The sequence below is a fragment of the Rhagoletis pomonella genome, unplaced genomic scaffold (assembly GCF_013731165.1).
Source record: "Rhagoletis pomonella isolate Grant_MI unplaced genomic scaffold, Rhpom_1.0 Rhpom_scaffold_00001, whole genome shotgun sequence".
NCBI lineage: Eukaryota > Metazoa > Arthropoda > Insecta > Diptera > Tephritidae > Rhagoletis > Rhagoletis pomonella.
The window spans coordinates 14,452,671-14,476,081 of NW_023458555.1; the positions used below are offsets into that span (position 1 = coordinate 14,452,671).

The following is a 23,411-nucleotide window of genomic DNA, read 5'->3' on the forward strand; positions in this document are numbered from 1 at the left end:
AATACATAGAAGACTGTATGAGTGCGATCATAGTTTTCAGCTGCTCCATTATGCTCAACTTTGTTGACCTGGCCTTTCTTCGGCACAGGAACTGTGTGTGCCACCACCGCTGCTGACTGCTGACGACAGGGTTATTCAGTTAAAATTCTCACGTCAGACGTTTAAGATCGCATTTCGCGCGATTCGCAAAAAGCTTTCTGTAGTAAATACGGTCGTCGTTATCACGCTCGTTCGCGGTCTTCAGTTTGGCTTACTGGCGCTCGATTACATAGCCAATGTTGCTGCTGCTGCTGCTACTAGCGTCATTTAGAAGCATTTCTCCTGCAGCCCATGCTGCCGCTAAGCAATTTTTGTGTCGAGTGTTGGCTGAGTTTAATTTCATTGCTTCCGCTCGCAGTTGAACGAAAGAAAAGAAAAACGCAACAGGAAGCCGTAAACTATCATTAAAAGTTAACTAGCTAATATAAAATTAACAAGTATGTAGCAAAAACTTAATAAATAATACAACAAAAAAAACGCCGAACGGAAATTCAAAGGAAGGAAGCTAAAACTTTGTGCAAGAAACTTTGGCCAAGAAGTGCTAAAAACTTAAATAAACATAAATTGAAATTACCCGCAAATAGCGGTAAAAATGTGTTGAAAAATATTAAGTACTTATTTAAAAAAAAGACCATTAACACTTTTAATTAAACAAAATGTTCTGACAAAAACGAAAAAAAAAAAATTGGAAATTATCAAAATTTCTTGTTGCTCTCGTTGTTGTTGTTGTTTTAGTACTTACATATGTGCATCTGTCATACCAAAACGTCGTAACGACACTCAGTTTTTTTATTTAAAAAATATAGATTATAATTTAATCTAAACTTATTTCTTGCAACTTGCTCGCTCGTCGCAAGTCACCACTGAACCAAAGTTAATTTATTATTTGCAACAACAACAAATCGAAAAAATCATAAAGCCATGGGCTTATCGGAAAATCAAGCTACCACCTACATGCCAACCAGCACTGGCGCTGGCGGTCAGGTCGTCGTTGTGGAGTGTCCAAATCATCGTATCTCCTCCAACAAAAAGCTGCATATATTGAAGAAGATAAAGAAACGTTTCGGATTAGGTTAGTATTGCAATAGCAGATTTTAGTTGTAAGTAAATATCGCACGCGTTTTGCAAAAGTATACTAACTCAAATTTTCATGTTTGTCAGAAAACAAAAAAAAAAACTATATCTGATGAAGTAGGGTGGTTTTTTACAGCAAATTTTAATAAAATACTGCAGCATATTTTGCTAGAAGGTATAGATATAAGTACACTGAGAAAAGAGTTAGTTACTTTAACTGAACACATGATTTGATTATACATACATATTTATATACTCATAGTTACCAAATCTTGTGTTGAGAGAAATAGTTATATTTAATTGATCGGATCTTAAAGTATGATACATATGTATGTATGTATATCGGTGTTGAGGAGAACATTTTTTTGTTGCAAAGTTCATTGACCTTAAGTACCCGGTTGTAGTACTTAGCATCAGTAGATACCACCCTAGGGTCAGTAAATTAAAGCTCGCCAAAAATCATTAAACTTTTGCCAAGGAGATACGTTTTTGATTGGAACACAATTTAGATTTTTTTGCCGATCGCAGGGGTCGCCTTTTAAAATTCTTCGTCATATCTTCAGAATGTACAGTCGGATCTTGTCTCGAGGAGAAAATTGTTTCGTTCTAAAGTTCATTGACCTAACTTAAGTACCTCGTTCTCAGTTCCTACCACCCTAATGTCAGAAATCATTAAACTTTTGCTAAGAAAGTATTTTGATTACTCCAAACAAAGTATGTTTTGTCGAATGTTCTCAGGTGTAACCAAAAAAAGGCGACCAACAACAATTTTTTTTTTTTCGAAATTACCTTTCACAAATACTTTTGATTAAACTTTTTTTTAGCAAAAATTAAACATTTTGAGTTTATACGCTTCCGAAGAACGTGGTGCGTTTTAACCTAAATATTGAACCATGGAATTTTGTAGAAGTTGAAATTTCATATAAAAAATCAGCTGAAATTAATTAATTAATTAATTACCTCTTGAAAGTCTTGAAAAACCCCCTATGTTACTCTCTGATACGACTATGTTATTTTTTAATTTTAACTACGCAAATCGGGCCAGTAATTTGGGAGCTTTTCGCTTACACACAACTTTTACATCGTGTTAGGCAATGCTCCTCAGATAGCAGTAAACATTAATTTCCACGAAATTACGCTCAAGATCTCTTTGTCGAAATTTCTTTTTTTCCTTATTTGGTGATAATGGGTATAAAACTTATCTTAGAAGCTGTGGTTACATTTTTTTTACTTTTCTTTGCTGTTTTTATACCTAGAAAATATAGAGAAATGTTAAAATCTTATTTTTGTATTTAAGTTACTCCAGAAATGTTTATACAAGAAGGAGAATTATTTGGCTGTATAGAAATTGAATCACTCGCCACGTCCACCTTTTTTCACTATCCTTTGTATCCCTTCTCCAGACCTGAAGTACAACGGGCTTGAGTGCTTAGAAAATCGATTTCGGCCTACATATGTAAGACACAGCTAATCCTGTATGTCTGCATTAAACTCTGCTATTAGTTATCATTCAGGAGCACTGGTGATTGAACAATTTTCCGAAAAAAAGCAAGAAAACGTCAGCTGTGGCCTTTCTTAAATATTTATCAAAATTTTTGTTCACTTTTCACCTTCAGTGTCTTCAATGTATTCCATAAATATGTATATAAATTTGACTAATTTATGTATGTATGTATAAAAACTATTTGTCTCATAATATGGAAAAACCTTGGAAAAAATAGTACTATGGAAAAACATCCCCTTCGTTTTCGTAATTTGCTACGTTTTTGGCTGCCTGTTGAGTTCTACCTACAAACTTAATGATATTCTATGCAAGTGTCTATGATTGGGGATGATTTTTTTTTTATGGAGGTAAACTCCGCAATAACAAAATCTTGCTGTGACTGTAAAAGTGCTTTGTTGTTTTTTGCTTTTTTTGTTTCGCTTTAAAAAAACTACACCATTATTTTATAGACAGCACCGTCTCAACCCAATACTATTATACCCAGCAAACATTTGGAACATATGGAAGTTGTATGTAGAACTTCTGTCTTACAAAACCTTTACAGACACTTCGTTAAATTATATTAGGTTCAAACTTAAAGGAACTCAAGAGCTCTTTCCTCGCGACAGTATTATTTGTGGTTGCGAGTATGCTGTCGAGATCTGTGTCTGAAACGACAACAGTACCCACTCTGTGTGACCATTCGAAAAGCGCTGAGGAGAAGCAGTGTAGCGTTTTATACTAACCCAGGGTGATCTGATGCTGTACCGAGATCAAGTAACTGATTACACCGTGCGACAGTAAATTTTACACACAAAAATATTAATATACATATTCACAAAAAAAAAAATAGAATTAAATTAGGTAAAATTTTTTGGTGTATAAAGACGATTAGGTATTGAAAATATCCTTTTGAAATTTTATCCTTTAATATCCTTGAAATTTTGCAATAATTATTATTGAAAAAATTATATTTTAAAGACTAATTACACTCGACCACATCCTCGAAATTCATTCTTCTAACTTTATTAGCTCAAAAAAAACAAAATTAATTAAAAGGATATTTTCAATACCAATTCGTCCTTGTTAGCCAAAAAAATTTTTTTTTTTTTTAATTCCGCAAAATTTTCTCTTCCACTTGGTATCCATATTTTTATTCTACATTGCACTGAATTTTTGGAATAATTTTTGGAATTAATCATGCCTTTGAAACTACAAAGTCCTTTTAAAAAACATACTGACGTCAGAGAGAAAAGCTAAAAAAGCAGTTTTGCTATATTTGGCACACAGTTTCGTGAGTATATTAATTACTTCGCGTTGTTAGATTTTTTTTAAATAAAAAAAAAAATTTCTTTGTACCGATCCAAATTCAACCGTTATTTTATGACATATTTTTTCAATCAAGAATAAGGTTTAAAACAGTGGTGCTCATCCAGTAGCTCAATTGGCTGAGTTGGCTCACAACAACTTAAACTCTGGCTCACTTACAACAAACATCTTAAGGCGAGCGTTGACTCTTTCAGATTCCATTTTAAATGTCCTTCATGGCAATATCTATTTACAAGTAGCTTAATTTCTTGCTGATATGCAGAGCCATTATTCAAGTACACCCACCCGTTCGTTTTTCAAGTGTTACATGGTATTACATTGTAATAATCAAGCAAATTATGCTCATACATATGTACATATGAATGAATATCAGCATTTCTTAATGTTTTTCCTTATGAATTTCCATTTTTTTGTTGCGCACTGAAATATGTATTGGGAAATATATCCAGGCTAATTTAATGAAAGAGCAACAATTATATGCAAACCGCTGGATAGCAAATACTATCTACATACATACATACATACATACATAAGTTTTCAACTAATAGACCGCTTCTCCGCCATGACTCAAATACAAGGCTAATTAAAATGATTTTTAAAATATTTTTTTAATTTTTTTTTTATGTTTTTCTAATTAGCTACATATGTATTTTACGCTTTTTTTCTTTAAATAATAGCATGAAGAATAATTGCCGAAAAATATATGTAGATATTTTCTCACATCTGTGTTTAAAAATTAAAAATTCAAATCATTTGCCTTTCCCAGCGTTTATTCAGCAGCAATCGGTTACACCTACAACTAGCTTTGTCTTCAATGCGCCCTCTAGCACGCCTCTGTGCGCCACTTGAACCTCATTCATGGTCTTCAGAAAATTTCTTAGTTGTTTACAGTAAATACAAATACAATTTGTTGTTACGACTAGAAAAATGTATGTATGTTCAGACGAATGTTTGTAGTACCATTCATACACTTAATTAATTTTTACGTGCTTTTCCTGTGAAAAAATATAATCGTGATTTTTCTCACTCACATTGCATACAAATTAATGTTTTATTTATTATTACATATTTTCTTGTACGCTTTTTTTCTCAATACATTTTCCTTGCCTCCACTATTCAACGCTTTCTTCGCAAACCGATTTCTTATTTTTTTTTTTTTGTTGTTGTGGATTATCTGACACTCATGCGCGGCCTTAACTGAAAAGCACTTCAACTAAAACAATAGCCTCAAACATAATCCAAACAATAAACCGATTGTCACACACTCTCATGCGCGCTTGAGTTGACACACAACGAACATACACACATACATGCATACATACATACATACAAATAGTATCAGCAGTAAATCTTGTTTGCTTGCATGCCTAGCGCATAACTCATACGCCCGGTTGGCTCGCCCCCCCCCCCATCCCTATTGAGGCTTAATAATTGTTTTATTTAACAGAAAGATGCAAGTGAGTGTGTATGTATGCGTGTAAGTGCATTAAGCCTATATCATTATCAGCGTGTAGTGCATTGTTGTGATTTTACTATATATTTAATTTTTTGTTACTTTTGTTGCATTGCTCTATGCAACGCTCTTCTTTCTGCAAAGCTCAATCGCTTGGCGGCAAGCAAAAAAAAGCGAAAAATGCTCATCATACACAAACTTCAATTGTCGCACGCAAACGTTTAAAGTTTTTTTTTCTTGCTTGAACTTTGTTTTCCTCTTTTTTAATGTGCGACTTTTCAATTGTCTTCGCCGGCGCTCCAGCTGTTTGGCTAGCAAGCCGCGGCCTGTCTACCTATCGCCGTTATATGTACATAAGTAGTACGTCACTTAACGTTGGGAATAAATTCTGGTTTGGCCGCGACGCAATTCCCTCATCCATTTGCTATATCACCTGGTCAGCTGCACGCTTAATGGCAATACAGCAACTTCAATGCTTTACAATGAAATGTGCCAGTGTCAGCAACGCTCGGTGAAGACGCAAACATATATGTATGTATGTACATATAAACTTTTTGTCGCGTACGTATACCGCACCTAAATGCAACACTCAATGAACTTCATTTGCAGGGAAAATCTATTTGCGCGCATTTGTGCAACTGCAGTTTGCAACTCCGTTGCGACGTAAACCAGTTTACGAGTGAGCTTGCTTGGACTTTTTTTTTTGTGTGCGCTTTTTGATTGTTTTATTCTTACCTTTTTCAAATATTTTTCTCATCGCTTGGCAAACGCGCTTAATCAGCTGTGTTGTGTGTACTGCTTTCCACTTCTAAGCAACAGTTGCAGCTGCCGCCAATACTGCTGGCATAATATGCACCTGAAACGAGTGAGTCGTCAACATTAATGCACATTTCAAGCTTCATCGGAGTACTTGACTTTGTTGAGCACCACTTTTGTAGCACACTCTGGTTACACTTCAAGCGTGTAACACTTCAGCGCATTTAAGTGTTTATTTTATTTTTTTAAGTAGGTATTCTTCTCGTATCACTGCGAACTATTAATAAGCTATTTAGTGCGGCATCTACTTAGGAAAGTTATTATAGCAATAAATTAAAATCGAAGCATTATAGTGATTCATTACACATGTAGATTTTCTAAGTCCAAGGGAACTTCCAATCGACTACATTTGACCCTCTTGGAATTCATTGCAAAGCCAGCCTTTGATAGAGGTAAAACAAAAAAGTCTATCCCAAGGCTCTCGTTAGTCCATTACTGGTATTGGTAATTGTAAGCAGCTTCTAGTCACTATTAGAGACTTTGTGGTGAACCTCGATTTTGAGACTGTTTGGTAAGCTGTCTGACGTCTATAGTCTCTAACCAAAGTCACTAATTTGTCAATTGGCTCTGAGCAGGTCATAAAAAAAATTTATATAGAGGAAAAGATAATTGCTTTTTAATTTACTCTTAAAAAACGCGAAAATGAAGCGAAGAAATATTTGTTAAACAATTTAATTAGAGTGCTAACATAAATACTTAAATATCATAAAAATTTAATGAAATTTAAGAAAATATTTTTCTTTGTAAAACAATAAAATCTAAGAATTAAAAAAATAGTTAAAGAAAAAATAAATTAATTAAGAAAAATAAATTATGTGAATGTAAGAAAATTAAATTTAAAAAACGATAAAGTAAATACATAAAAAAAATAATAATAATAAAAGGAAAAAAATACAAAATATAAAAGGAAAAAAACTTTAATTAAAAAATTTTAATTGAAAAAATAGTAATAATTAAATGAAAAAAGAAAAAAAATTTAATTATCTTTTATTATTGTGTCTTAATAATATGTACATACATATTTACTTTTTAGCAATGTTTTTGAGCTTTGGTACCACAGTTTTTTTGTTAAGAAAAATGGAAAAGCAACAAAGTCTAAACGGTAGAAGTTATAGCCGATATTCCGGAAATTGTCACATGCCCTCATCAGACTTCTTTTTCTAGACTTCAGCAGGAATCGAACCCGCATCATCGATGCTACCGCTTAGACTTTATTGTTTATTCCATTTTTCCTAACAAATAAAGCTCAAGAACCACTGCTAAAAAAATATTGAAAAAGAAAAAAATATTAAAAAAGAAAAAAGTATTAAAACAGAAAATAATTAAATAAAAATTTCTTAAAAAGTGTAAAAAACCAAACCCATCTTCAATTTTCACATACAAATTTAAGAATACCGTTAATTTCTTCACGATACAATAATCGGATCTAAACATAATTAGTATGGGGACCACCTCTGAAGTACCCATCACCTTTCCTTAAAAAAAAGAATTATAGAAATCGGTTAACGTGGTCCAAAGTTATGCGGTAACATATAAAAAAAAAAAATAATAATATTCCGACGAATTGATAATCCCCTTTTTGAAGTCGGTTAAAAAAGAAAAAGATCAATCAAAAAAAGTAAACTAAAAAAAAGTTACTAATTTATAGTCTAAAATTTAGTGACTTGAGATGAGACTGTTGAATACCAGCATGAGTCCCTTAAATGTGTAACTTATATGCTTATTTCGGAACGCATTTCCGCCATGTCTTATAAAACTTGGATCAGAGTCAGGTCGGTAATAGCTTTAAATTTAAGCTAATTTTATACTTATTTTAATTATTAAACATAAACCGTGGGGTTGTTTTTTTTAGAAATCCAGCCAAAACAATCAAACTCAGTTTGCCCAGACTTACCGCGGACATCATTTAGAACGCCACTCCTTCAGTTCTTTCCTCATCAATACCCTTAGCACATTATTACTTTTGTCTTCTCATCCAAACTTGCTATCAAGCGCAAAATCCACCGCTCAAACCAAATATCTTCAATTCTTGTTTTGCTTACATACGATTACTTACAAATGAGTACGTTGTTGTACCGTAGATATTTTTCAACAAGTTTTATTGCTATCACCCTAGTTACTGCCAACTCTTCCCGCTTATAGACAAACAACCCAATTGTTTGTGCCCTCTTTTTCCTCCTTACTTCCTTCCGCGATTCCCCACGTAAACGTATTGTTACGTTTGCCCAACCGTTGTCATTTCTTATCTTCTCACGGTTTACTTTAACCCACTTTTCTTGTTTTGGCTATACTATGTTGTTATTTATTTGATTTTTTTTTTGTGTAACTTTTTTTTTCTTTTTTGCTGGTATGTATAATTTTTCTAAGTTTGTTTGTGAGTACTTAGGCACTCTTGCTGCTTGGTTTTTGGTTTTTGGACTTGAGGCGCCGTAAGCTCTATGACTTCATTGTTTATCGGCAGCAAACAAAACGAATTAAAACGAAAAAATGCTTTTGAGTTGCTTAACCATTAAAGTTGGTTGGTTACTCGCACCTACTTGCACTCGCTTGCACTGCTCTTAAGTATGTACTTGCTCTCCTCAGTGCAATTGTGCTGCTGCAATTGTTGGTTCTCCAGTTATGTAGTTGCTAATATTGGAATTCCTGTACTTCCCACGCGTTTAGTTTTATCTTTCGCGCATGCGTCATCAATACATAAAGCCAATATATATTATGGTCTTTTTCCTCAATTGTTGATTTTAGCTGTAATTAAAATTGATTTTATTTTATCTTCGTTTAATTTTAATTACAAATAGTCAGACGCTTTTGTAAATAGTACTTCACATTGACTTAGATTTTTTTTTATTTACTAAGTGCATTGTAAAAGAATAAATAATATTTGGTCACATGTACGGGTACGCTTGTGAGTCATTAAGTGTGCTTGTCCGTAAGTTCTTCATTTTTATAATTTCACCACTCAACGTAATTCCATCGGATCAGCGATGATAGCCGCTATGCGTTTTGATAACTCAATAATACGATTTTTTTTTATTATGTAGACTTAAGTATTTATGCACTTTGGGAATCCCCTTTCAAATGTGACTGCATCTTTTTACAAGCTTTTATTTTTTATCTATCTACATATGTACACTTCCGAAAGTAAGGCTGCAAACAGAGTGGGAGCAAAGTTAAAGATGAACACTGTTACACTGTTTTTAATCTTCGGCTTCCCTTCTTATCTGTTGACAACCTAATGGGATTTAAATATGTACTCATAACTTTAAAATTTACATAAATTACACGCTTCGTCTTGACCAGCTGTGTTATTTTGAACAGCTGCAAAGCAACCAAACAAAAATGTTCAACATAAAACAGTTTTGATTTTCTTAACCCTTAGTATATCATCTAGAATAATTATTTATTTTTTAATCATTTAATTTTATATGTACGATATTCGAATAGCAAGCTAAAGTGTGTTAATTGCATCAGTTTTAGAACGAATTTCGCTCATCCCACAAACCTTAGCTCCCCTAACTAGTAATTGTCAGCTGAAGCTGTTTTACTTTGTTTTTGCGGTTCCAGCAGCCGGTTTGACCACAAATCTGCAGTATGCAGTATATTGGTGAAAAATTAAGAAACCTGTGTTTTTAATTAAAATTCCATACAAAATTTGACCTCGAGCCGGCAAAAACCAACAAATTAAGAATTTAAAAGGTCGCCAAAACCATCATCATAACTGAATTAAATTCATTATGAAAATTACCTTCCATGAGTTTTAAGTCACTTTTTTAAATTTTGTTCTAAATTTACATACATATTTTTGTTAGGCTTTTTAATTTTTCATTGTATTTACATACATATTTACTTTCTTCACTTATCCATTAAATACATCTAAAAGGGTTGCATGACGAATGTTATTCAATTAAGGTGCAAATTATTTAAGTGCAAAATACGCAATTTACGCTCTGCTTAGAAGAAGCGTGACTGACTGCTTTAGCTTTGAAATATTTGCTCAATGCGATTTAAACAAAATGCTGCTTGTAAATTTATATTATTTATCGTACGCACTATTTTTACTGAGATATACTCGTATAGTCAGAGCCATTAGTGTGATGGCTTCACACCTACGGATCATATTTGCACTAGCGTTAATTTCACAAGTTTTCGCCCTTTATATGTATGTATGTAATAAACTGTTACCTTTTGTTCGATCAAGCATGTTTCTCAATTATAACGGAAGGGGTACGAAAAGCTTTTTCGCTTTTAAAAAATAAAAGTTGGCACCGGGAAGCTTAGGTTTGGTAAGAGAACACGCTGTATGTAAGAAAATGCACAACACTGTCACCAAAAAAAAAATTGCCTAAAATCATCGGGCTCTAAATTTGAGTGGGCTACAAAATTGCAACTCAACATTTTCCTAAAAAAAATCAAATTAAAAAGCTCAAAATTTTTACGAAAGTTTGTTGATATTTTTTTAATATTTTATTTATTTATTATTTATGTGGCGCGCTTCTAATTTTTACATGTTCCTTCAATGGTTAAGCCAATCTTAGCAATTGCTTGACGTTTTCAATCTTTTTTAAAAATACCGCCTTCAAATATAAAGCGCTTTAATCTTGCCTGGCCATAAACTGCCTTTATTTACGTATTCATTGCCCAATTTCAATATTTATGTTTAACTATTCAAATGAGCTATGTGCTGCGTTTTCTGCTCAAGTTTTCCCATCGCATAAGCCATAAGCGTTTTCGCTTTCAGGCTAAATGCAAAATAAAATAAACTGGTTTTAATAAATGATTCTGAGCTGCGTTTGCGCGTTGGAAAGAACAAAAAAAAAACTAAATAAAAAAATAAAACGCGCAAATATGCAAATGGCCCGGTGGGAAAGTGAGTAATCAATCCAGATCGTAAAATTGAATGCATATGTTTGCTATATAGTATTCGCATACATACGTACTAGGGCTCGTAAAATTATCCGACTATTCGACTAATCGGTTAACCGATTATTCGATTCGTAACCGTTCGCATGCTTATTACTCGGTTAATTGTATTCGAATAGTCGCCCGCCTTCGATTATTCGAATAGTTGCTTTGCTTCGACTACTCGAGCATTGTAGCAAATCGAATTTCAGCAACCGAACTTTCATTGAAATTTCTTTGACAAATGAAAAAAAATTTATTTAAATATATACATGCACACATATGTATGTATATTCAGATTCAAAAAATGAGCGGACGCAAAAGGAGCTGGGTTTGGGATTTTTTCGAAAAAACAGAGGACGAAAAGGAAGTAACATGTTCCATATGTGGTGCAGTTTTGTGCTACACCTCCTCCACATCCTCACTGAACAACCATTTAACAAAAATCCATAACAAAAATCGAGAAAATGAGAGGTAGGTATTGCTTTAGCCATTGTCTCTAAAATATTTCGCAATAACATTTCAATAATTAGCGCACATTCTTGCAAAAAAAGTTTGCCTTAATTTTGCACATGCCATCTTATATATGTACTACGAATGTAACAAGACTTTTCATATATGTATATGTATCTGTAAATGCAAAAAAAAACTCGAACTTAAAATATTCGATTAACCGAAAATGAACGGTTAACCGAATAATCTAAAGTGAACGGTTATCCGAATAGCCGACAGCTTTCGACTACTCGAATATTGCTAACCGATTAACAGTAGTCGACTTCAGTCAGATTCGAATAATTCGGTTAATCGATTAACCGAATTGCCCGAGCTCTAATACGTACATACATACTACGTGTGTAGCGCATTTGATGATATCATTGATTAACATAAGCAGTAATTAATTGTGGTTTAAAATTTCCAAAAGTAAATATTCTATGCTAAAACCGAAAACAATGAACGACTAAAGTACTGAAATTTTTTTTTTTTGAATTCTAAAACTAATAAATTTTAAATTTTAAATTTTCCGCAAATAAGGTATTCATATGTGTAACTAATAAATTTGAAGACGATTTTATTTTATTGCATCTATTTTTTACCAGGAAGAAACGTATGTACATATTCTAAAACACTCACCTTTCCCATACAATGTTCATACATATGTAAGTATGTATACATATATAATATTTGCTCTCATTGCACTCTCAACCAATTACCACAGATTTTTCTTGAACTCAGCCAGTTGAACTGTATACATTTACTCCACATATGAGACACCTGAACGAGCGAGCGATCATTCTCACCATCATATCATCATACATACATATTTACATATACATATGTATGTAACGTACATAGCCCCATGCAACAAAATAGTTTACCTCAACTCAACTTCGTAATTGCATTCGTGCTGCAGTGCAACACGTACGATTCATTCGACAAAGTTGATGATGGTGGGTCAAAACGTGCTGTGCGTAATTGCCATGCCTGCTGCTAGTGGGCGCAAAAGCAGCTGTCTTGATTGTACCTATTCTCGTAGCCAATGAGACGAATTCTTTGGCACCACCTTCGGTGCCAGCTGCGGGGGTTGCTCTTCTCTAGTTTAGTTTAGTTTAGATACATATGTATGTACCACATGCATACATACGTACATATGTATGCACATAGTTTATTAAGATTTATTGTTTTCACTGCTTTATCTGCCATATTTTCTTCGTATGTTTTTCATCTGTACTTATCCACTTTCTTGTAAGATTTTATCCATAATGCTGTACACCTACACCTGCTGGCTAAATGGTTACCTGATCGTTTACTCTGCCGTACAATATTTACCTGTTAACCTTTTTTGTTATGAAGTCTAAAACGCTGCCAATCAGCTGAGATAGGCAACTGCATGCGCACATACATTCATACATACATACGGATATACACTGGCGGCAGAAATAATGGACTCGTCTTACTTTTAAGAATTTCGGCTATATTTATTTAGTTTATTTTATGTTTAATATTTTTTATAAAAGACTAGGTAGTTATGCAACAAACATCATATAAATCCGCTTTTCAAACTTTCAACAAAAATTATAAAAATTCGACAAATTTTCACCAAATTTTCAAAATTTTTATTCAGAGCTTTTAGAAAACAAAAAAAAAATGTCACAAATCAACGGTATTTTCTAGCCACTTGAAACTCGCACTTTATTATACTGATATTGAATGGGCTACAAAACTGCATACAAAAAAAAATCTGATTAAAAAGTTTAAAAATTTGGTAAAAATTTGTCCAATTTTCATAATAATTGTTTAAAGTTTGAAAAGGGGATTTATATAGTGTTTGTTGTATAGCCAATCTTTTATAAAAAAATATTAAACATACAATAAACCATGGAATAATAGCCAAAACTCTTCAAATTAAGGAGAGTATTTTGTTTCTGCCGCCACTGTATGTATGTGATTGCGCAGGGATTTCGAGCTCAGCTGCTTTGTGTTCAGTTGGTGTGCGGGACAGGATGATTGCTTGTGCATTAATCGAAATTGTGTATTTTTTCCGCTTCTGTGCCATTTTGGTCGTCTTCTCTGTTGGGAGGTTTACGAGCTCACCTCGCCGCCTTGCCATAGGAATGTTAGCTGGATTTGACATCGCCTAAAATAATGGGTCAAAAGTGCAATGAACACGATGATGAGAGGAGCCCATTGATCGTTTGCGATCGTATGCAACAGTTTGCGTAAGAAACAGTAACATGAATGTAAACGAAAGCATTAACAAAATAATTATATGTAAGTTAGGGCTGTGCGATTATTTGATTACTCGAGCAAGTTGGTTAATCAATTATTCGGTTAATCAATTACTCGAGTAATCAAGATTTTGATTACTCAAAACGATGATTAATCGAGTTACTTGAAATATGATTACTCAAAAAAATAATTTTGCTCGTTAATAGAGTTTGCTTTGGAAAATGCTTATTTTCTTTTTTACATTCTGTATATAAAAGAAATTTTTCGTTTTAATTTTTGAAAACAGAAACGTTGTTTTCAAAGTATCAAGGAACTTTAACTACTTTATACATATGTAAAGTGGTGAAATGCTGATTACTCATTTTACTCGAAATGTTGATTAATCATAAAGCATTTTACTCAAATATTTTTGTTTTTGGTTAATCAAAAATCTTGATTACTTGAGTAACTGAACTTTTGAGTAATCATAATTTCCAATTAATCGAATAATTGAGTTATTTACTTTATGGTTAATTAAAATTTTGAGTAATCAATTAATCGCACAGCCCTAATGTAAGTACATATCGATGGTCGTCTGCAATAACGACATAACCCGAAAGTTCAAAAAACGCAAAACCCTTCCTACTGCGCAGTGTCCTTGCCTAATACTTACTACTTATGAATCCAGGCATGAAATACATGATTACACGAATACTGTGATTGTAATCAAAAATTTATGTAGAGGTTTAGTAGTTAAGCAAATGAGCGGAACTTTTACTGAGGAGTATATAAAATTGATTTAAAGTTGAAGTAATACCAAAACCATTTTGGTGTGTAAAAATCCATATTTTCTCTAAGCAAAACTAATTTCTCGATTACTTTACTTGTAATCTTCGTTAAATTTTAAGTATTATAATTAAATTTTAAGTATTATAATTAAAATATTCGCAATGTTACAATTACAATTACAGTAAGCGTAATGTTGAAAATTTTCTTGAGTACAATTACAGTAATCGTAATCCTAAGTAATCAAAATGTAATCGTAATTATAAAGTGCTCAGCTCTGGATATTACGGATACTGTAGTAATGACCACCTTCCGATCACTTACTACTACATACCTATCTATTTATGTTTTCTTTGGCATAATATTGGGTTGTCCAAATTCCATCTAGCTTATGTTGGACTTCTTGAACCATCGCGAGACTTAGAATATGGAGCAGCGAACCAGCGCTTCCAACAAGTAATTGTGTATGCTTTGATAAACATTTCTTATACTAGGACGTTCAAAGACATTTTCTACTTCAGTTTCCTTCATAAGTTTGATCTCTTACGGAATATGCAATGGGTAGCTGGTTGTGCGATACACAAAACATTCACCAAGCACATTTTCTAGCTGACAATGCTAAACTCACTGCCTACCCTTCTTTCATTTTATTGCCACTATACTTTTTTACGACTTGGTATGCTTACATATTGATTAGCTCATCCCTTGCAACCCATGCCAGTTACCCATGCATGTCAAAAAGTCGTCTTCCTTTCAAAAAATAAAAATAAATAAAAAATAAAAAACCCTAAAAAGAAACTGCATCTGATCGGCAAATCTTTGACACACACGATTCCAAATTGACTCTACCTGATCACTGTGTACTTACTTACGGGTATGCAAGTATGTACTTATGTATGTATGTAGGCACATCTTTCTAATCAACCATCTCGCAAGTTGATGCCACTTGCACGTTTTTCACATTACCAATCCATTATAAAAGTACATACATACATACATACATGTGGCTGGTTGCAGTTACAGCAGATATCTACGAGTGCCATTAGTTACAAGCAACATATCTATGTACTATGTGTTCGATATTTGGTCATAGCAAATACTTTGATGTACTCATCTTCAGTTAACAAACAGCATACACACATCCTGTGCCTGTGCCTGGGGCATGAACGATTACGACGACGACACAAAAGGCTTCTTTCGCTACCTGTAGCGTGAGCATCTTAACCTCAAGTGCCGTTATAATCGTCAGAGCACACACAGAGTACTGGAGGAGCTTCTGCCGCCAAAATCGTAGTCGTAGTCGTAGTCGTAGTCGTGTACAATGTTGCATGCCCCACTATCAACAACAGTTTGAACTAACAGTTTGTTGCCTCACTTCATTTACAACAAAAATAAAAATCGCCTCAAATGCGCCACCATGTCCAGTTTAGCTCAGCTTGTTGCCACTGCGATTCGCATGCCAATTGCAGCGAGTAGTAAGTAGCTCGTTGAGATGCTCATTTTTGTTGCATGCACCAAATTACCTTGTAGCAAAAGGTTGTTGACGTAGCGGGAAGGCAGCCGTGTGTGTATTATTTTGACTTTTTTTTTTTTTTTTTTTTTGAGTTACAGTATACAAATTTGGTAGCGTGGGAAAATGTGCGAGTATTGCTGTTGCTTTTTTCTTCCTTCATCGAATTATTTTCCAATTACATTTACATTTGCGCAATTACCGTTTTCTGTTTTTTTTTTCAAATCATTTCTACTTTGATTATTTCTGCGTTCTTTTTCTCACACTCGCATTTTTTATGCTGTCGCCTTTTTTGCACACTTTTCTATTTCTCAAGCAAACTTTGCTATTTTGATTTGCAAGCATTTTTTTTTGCTAGATATTCATTTAGTTAATTTAAACATACATATGTACGCTCATTTATTTATCTCGTTTCTTGCCTTATCTTGTCCACTTACTCGCCATCCATCGCTCTCTGCCAACAATTTATTGATCACCAATTGGCCACACTGGTCCATATCGGTTTGCGTTAGCGTGGGAATTTCGCTCATTCATTTGTACGGTAAATCAGGTTTCGTTTGTTGTTGCTACACTTGAATTTGATGGTTAAATTGATTTTACGCAACGGAATGCAAAACCAAAAAAGTCCACCATGCTGCGTTCGCAATACTATCTATGTACAAGCAACATTTACCCAAATGTAGAAAAAATTTATTTAGATTCTCATTGTACTTACTCTCAAATATGTATGTACTTTTATTCCCGTTTTCGAAGCTCTTGCCTCCTGTGTTTATGCGCTATTTAAATTTGCACTCAACTTTAAACTTTGCCGCTGTTTTATTCATCATGTGATCTTATTTATTTTTTTCTTCGTACATCTGTCAACTGTCAAAAAAAGGTCATACCAAATTAACCCACGCTCCGCAGGCAATTATGGCAAATGAATGTAGAAAGCTTTGATGATAAAAAAACAAAAATGAAATACACAATTAAAGCTTGTTTTTGTGGTTTTCTAAGAAATTGCTCTTGTGTTTAAAAATTAGAAGAAAAAACGTAAACTTAATAGAGAAATTACTATAATATTGCCCTCTTTGGGGTAAAATATTATTGGGCAAACCAAGTTTTTAACTTTATTGTTGTCATGGTTGTCCGAAAAGTGAGAAAATTTATGAAAAATTTCCCTAAGGTGAGATTTATATGTACATTCAAAATTAAGAAAATTAAAAAAATTTGAATGACTTCTTAAAAAAAAGTATGTCATTCTAGCTTTTGCCCGTTTATGCTTTCAAATGCATTAAAAATGGAAGTAAACTATTTCACCAAATAATAAAAAATTGAACGTGCATTTGTATTTAAAAAAAATGCTAACGTTCTCGAGATGCACTGCGAAATATGTACACTCCTTGTCATTCGAATAGCGCACCCTTTAAATCCTTATATTTACAGTTTTCCTTTTGTTTATTTAATATTCATTCATTTTTTATTTAGGATATTCTTCGTGTAAATGCAATTTTAAAATTTTAAAATGCAAAAAAAAAAAATTACGAAGGGGTGCGCTATGCTAATGGCCTGCTGTGAATAAGTTAATATTTTTTTTTTTTGTGTTGACGGTGCTCCGCATTCTCTTCCATACAAAGTACATATGCTCGAAAAAAATTTTCGAAAAATTTTATTCGCACCCCTTTGTTGACATTTTTTTGTTAAATTTAATATATTATACAGGTGGAAACCCTTTGCAAACATGTTTTTGAAGGGAAGCTTTTTTATCATTCGTTCCACATCCATATTATAAGATTTCATTGAGCTTTTAATTTGATTTAAAAAAATCTTTTTATGCAGGTGTGCCGCCCGCATCCAGAATATTATGCGAATCCAGGTGAAAAGCTTTCTGTGTGCCAACTTATTTTAAGTTAGTTAAGCAATTTCTAATTAAGACCATTACTTTTTTTTCGGCGATTATCTGTTTGCCAGGTTAAAACATTGTATAACTCGAAGTGTCATCAATAAATTTATTATCAGTCATTAATAATGCAGGCGCTCTTTTGGCAATTTGTCAAAGCTTAAGCTCAATTATAAAGCTCTCTAAAAGGCTTATGTGTGCTTAACTAACCATTTATTTCGGCACAAAAACTTTATTATGCCAACATAAACAATTTATATTCATATAGATAAAAATTATGTTTGGCGTTTAACGTCGGCACATTCTGGAAAAAGCTGATCTTTCGGTTTTTTTTGTAGTTACACATTTAGCGCTTCATTAGCATGATCGTTTGAGTGAAAAGTTATTCGAAAAGAAAAGAGTGTTAATGCATTTGTATACAGTTTACAAGTTTCAAATACATACATATGTATATATACAGTCAACGTAATTTTTTTATTAATATTTTCCATACCAACTTAAAATTTTTTTTTTTTATTAAAATATAGTTCATTTAACAGAAAAAAAAACATCAAAATGAATTTATTCAAAAAAATTCCATCAAAATTTTCAACTTTTCAATTTTCTTTCTTAGCAGTACGCAGTTTTGTAACCCTTTAAATTTTAGTATAATAATTTGAATTTTTTTTTTTGTCAAGGGTGTTTCGCATTTTCTTCTATATAACGCACGAGTAAAATCTAATAATAATAAGAAATGGATTTGAAAAGTTGAAAACTTTGATGAACATTTTTTGATATTTCTTGAATTTTACCGAGTTCTTTAGGAAATTGGAAAAATTGATTTTGCTGGTTTTTGCTCTAGCATAAACTATGTATATTTTTATAAAAAAATAAAAAATAAGAAAAATTTCATGTCATATTTTTGACGCTGATTGTATGTACTGTGTTGGATGTACATACTACATACATATACCCTTGTGGTGAGCTGATTAAGTTAGTTGAAATTTTTACCAGTTTTGGCAATTTTTCTTAATTTTATTTAATGTTTATAATTTTTTTTTTATAAAAGTTTATCACTTTACATAACCAGCATCGCATAAATCCACATTTCAAACTTCCTACAAAAATTGTGAAAATTCAACAATTACACCCAGAAATTTGAAACTTTATTACAAATTTTTAGAAAAATTTTTAGGTATGCAGCTTTTTAGTCCGTCAAATTTGAAGTGTAAATTTTAAGGCGCTAGGAAATCGCGTTGATTTTTAATAATTTTGTTGGCTGGCGGTGTTGAGCATTTTCTCCCATATAAAGTATGCACGACAATTACTTTTGTATGGAGGGAAATGCCTACCACCCTCAGAAAAAAAATATATATTAAAAATCAAGGCGATTTTCCAGCGTTTTAAAATTTGCACTTTAACCTACTAAAATTGAATGGGCTATAAAACTGCAGACCTAAAATTTTTAATGAAAAGTTTAAAATTTGTGCGTGTGATTGCTAAAGTATGTGGAAATTTTATATTTTTTGTAAGAGGTTTGAAATGTGGATTTATGTATGTGGTACTGGTTATGTATGTTATGTGCTAGACTTTTATAAAAAATGTATAAACATTGGATAAACAAAAGTAATATAACCAAAACTGGTCAAAATATCACTTAACTTAGTCAGCTGACCACAAGTGTATAAACATATGACTCTTATTGCAAACCAGAAAATGGTTCAACTATTTGCTTTACCATTTAACGCCAAATAGCTTTGCGTGTGAAACTTTTTCTCTCTAAATTTTCACACCTACATAAATACATTTGGCTATCCGAGCTTAAAAAAAAACATTTTTCCTCAAACTGTCTTAATTTACTCAGCTAAAAACCTAAATCTCGTAATTTATTGCTTGATTTTTGAGACTCTTAAAGAGATTTGCGATATATTTTGGCACAGTCTTAAAATGTATAATTCCGGAGGAAAACTGAAACTTTTTTTATATTATTTAGAAAGGTTAACAAATTTTCTAAACAGTCAACGTCATAATTTTTATCCAACCTTTTCTAGCAAATCAAATGCAATTTGACATTTCCGCTTGCTATAATTAAACGCCTTTTAACCGCCTACTTAGCTGGATTTATATTTAAAACAAGTATTGCGCACATAATCATCCAAGCTCGGTTTTTCTATTTTAATATATATATTTTTTTTGTAAATACTAAAAATATTTTCATATATGTATGGGCGTGCATACACATTCATACAAAATTTGTTTAATAAGTCTACCACGCAAAATCATTAACAATTTGATCTCGTTGGTGCTTGCCGATGACGCTGGCGCTGGCGATGCCCACACGCAGTTAATACCACTTCAAACTCTTGTCATTTGATTATTTAATTAATCGATTGCCATTCGATCGCGTCAAATGTGTGACACAATTTTTCACATATTCATTCTTTTTTTTGTTTCTCTTCTTATTTTACAACAATTTCTACAGAATGTGGGTGAATGTTTTTGTGTGCTTGGCTGTTGGTCACCCGGCGCGTATTGCATGCAAGCAAACACTGATTTCTTTCTCCAACTCGGTTTTTTTAATACACTTGGGCCAACGACGCACTGCATGCATATGTACGCCGTAGGTGGATGGATGTGAAAATTAATGTTGGCGTCTTGTTCGACCACGGCTGAGTTATGTAAATATATGTAGATGCATTTGTTCGTGGGTGTAAGCTGTGCATTGATTCATTCTTGGAGAACTTGTAAATTGAAAAGTTGTTGTTAAACAACTCAAGCGTGGCAGGTCTTAGTCCAAAGTGTGAAATTTTATAATTAATTTGTTTTTACTTTACTTTATTTGTTAAGTAGTAGGTGTTAAATTTTTGTTTTAATTTTTTTTAAACTTTTCTTTCGCTTTCTTAGTTTTATTAACCAACTTAAAAAAAGAGGAGGTTATTAATTCGTCGGAATATTTCCTTTTTGTTTGTATGTATCTTACCGTATAACTTTGGGCTACGTAAAGCCTTTAAGATATTTATTTTTTTATCGGAAAGGTTGTCCTATACTAATTTGGTTTAGTTCTGATCATTGACTCATCAAGCAACTAACGGTACTTCCATTTTATTTTATTCTTCACTCAATTTTTTAAGCTGGTTGATTTTTTTTTTTTTTTTTTTAATTCAAAAAACAATTGCACTGCCGCTTTCGCCTTTCCAGTGGACTAACTATTCTTCTTTATGTCAAAAAAAAAAATTGTTTAGTTTTATCACTATTGGTCAGCCAACCTACGCATTTCCGGTTACTCTGTACTCACATACAAAAGGCGGCAACTGCGCTCCATCAAATTACTTATGTATTCACACGCAGCTCTTACATCAACTTCAGACACGATTTGCTCTTCCTGCCCACAACTAATTGCTGAAGTTCGATCATTTTATCGATGTTTTGATTGTCTGCACGCGTCCATTTGCCTTACCGGCTCTTTTGTGCAGCCCTATAGGCTTACACTTCCGCCTGCTGTTTTTCCGGCGCGTGCCGTCACCAATTCGCCTTACGCTGTGAAAAATGCCACCAACAACAACAACAAACGTGAAAGAAATAGCTGCCAAGCTGCCTCTAAAACTGCTCTCCTTTTGGTAGTAAAAATTTAGCTTTGCTTTGCTTTGCTTTGGTTTTGCTTAACATGTCGTGTTAGTGGCACGTGACCGGGCGACACACGCACCCCATTTGCTGCGTACTAATCGTAGGTCGGCAACGACATCGGCCGCATTGACCTATGCAAAATAATGCGTGGTGGGTGCAGTGATTTGTTGCTGTTGCGGGCTCTAATTTGAAATGTTAATTAGTTGGAAGTTAATATGTGTATGTGTAGGCTCACTGGCGGCGCTGTTTGGTGTATGGGCGTGTAAGCATTAGTTGCAAGTGGAAGCGTGGGGGTATACTTATTATGAAAAATTGTTTCAGCATTGCTGTTTGAGTGGGTTCGGTTGGACATTAAAATGTGAATTTTGAATAATTTAATTGAAAGTTTGATTTTTGAAAGTTTAAAGTAATTAATATTAATCAACCTGAATGAACGATATCTATATCAAGGTATAAGATTCAATTAAAATCAGTGCAACCCTCGATTGTTTAGAAAATCTAGCTCTTTGAAGGCTATAATCGCCCAAATTTACTGGTGTATATAGAATTTCTGCAAGGTTTAGGTTTACGCCAAAGTTTTCCTTTGCCAACCCATAAAAACTAGGGCTCGTTATGTAAGCTGGGTCTCACCCTTGGCCTAATTTTCGAAATTCCTTCAAATGCTCTTAAGTTACTCTTTTCACATTACCTTGCCTTAATGCGGGGCAGTTAAGGTAGGATGGCACACTTAGACATATATTAAGCTGTACATTGTGGTGCTTTTAAGAAAGGAGGAGCAAAGACACAAGAAGGATTGATTCAGGGTAGAGACAAAGGCAGGGAAGAAACAGAACGATGACTCGTAAGGCTTCTGAAAGGAAGAAAAAACACTCCGGGCTCACAACGAAACTCCTCAAGCGAGCGATATCCATTCCTGAAAGCGAAAGGGTGCTCGCAAACGCAGGGCACAAATCATCAGGTGTTGCGATAATTCCACCTCCTCATCCTCCAAGCAGCCGGTGCAATAAAGGTCAATGATGGTATTTAGCCTTACCGTATGCTTACCTATCACGCAACGACCAGTTAGAACTGCCTCCAATAGCGAGAGGTGTAAGTTGCTAAGTCACAAGTTCCAAGGTCCCATCGGCCGCTGATCTGATTAAATGCCTATCTGTCCAGAAGTAGACGGACCACACGAGGTCTGCGGAGCACGCAGACTTTCCCCATCTGTTACCGGGCAACCTGCTACATATTCAAAAATTGCAATACATTTTAATGCAAGCACTAAGGCTTTGTGCTCCCAGCTTGCCTAACATAATACTCATTCTAAGCTCAATTGGCCTCAAATTTGGTTAAATATGCGTACTCGCATCATCCAATCTGAATTTACTTAAGGGGAAAAGTCGGCAGTAGTCAGGCCAAACTCTTTTCAAGGTTTAATCTGCCACAGGTCGATCTTGGTAGCAGCTCGGTCTGAAAGATTTCTCACCGCAATAGAAAATGAAGTGCCGGGTTCATAAACAGTCACACTACTTGGATGAAGGTTAGTGGACCCATTTGAGTTACTTAGCATATGTATAAGAATTTAGTTGGTTTTTTTCCAATGTGGCTCTTTATGACTTAGCTACATAATTTACTAACTATTAATTTTTAGAGAAAAAAACCTAAACCCGCCAATCTGCCTATTTGCCTTCTTTACCTTCTTTACCTTTCTGCTCAACTTAAGCCACAAATTACCTCACCGACGCGCATCAAAACATAATTAACTTCATAGCAGCTGTTGCTAGCGGCTGAAAGCCATAGCGGGCAAGCATAGAAATTTTCTAGTCGTTCAAATTGCTTCCCAGTTCAACAACAT

General features: G+C 33.6%; 1 protein-coding gene across 2 annotated transcripts in view; it reads left to right on the plus strand.

The window, feature by feature from the left end:
- LOC118739631 (protein neuralized) overlaps positions 1-23,411 on the plus strand; it is a 112,017-nt gene that overhangs the window by 69,594 nt on the left and 19,012 nt on the right. The window contains exon 1 of one of the 2 annotated variants that reach the window (XM_036471070.1): positions 721-1,111. The exons of the other annotated variant lie outside the window; for it this stretch is intronic. Within the exon in view, the coding sequence (XP_036326963.1) occupies positions 961-1,111 (151 nt within the window). The 5' untranslated portion in view covers positions 721-960. Of the gene's footprint in view, positions 1-720; positions 1,112-23,411 lie in introns of those variants that run through there. 2 annotated transcript variants of the gene reach the window in all.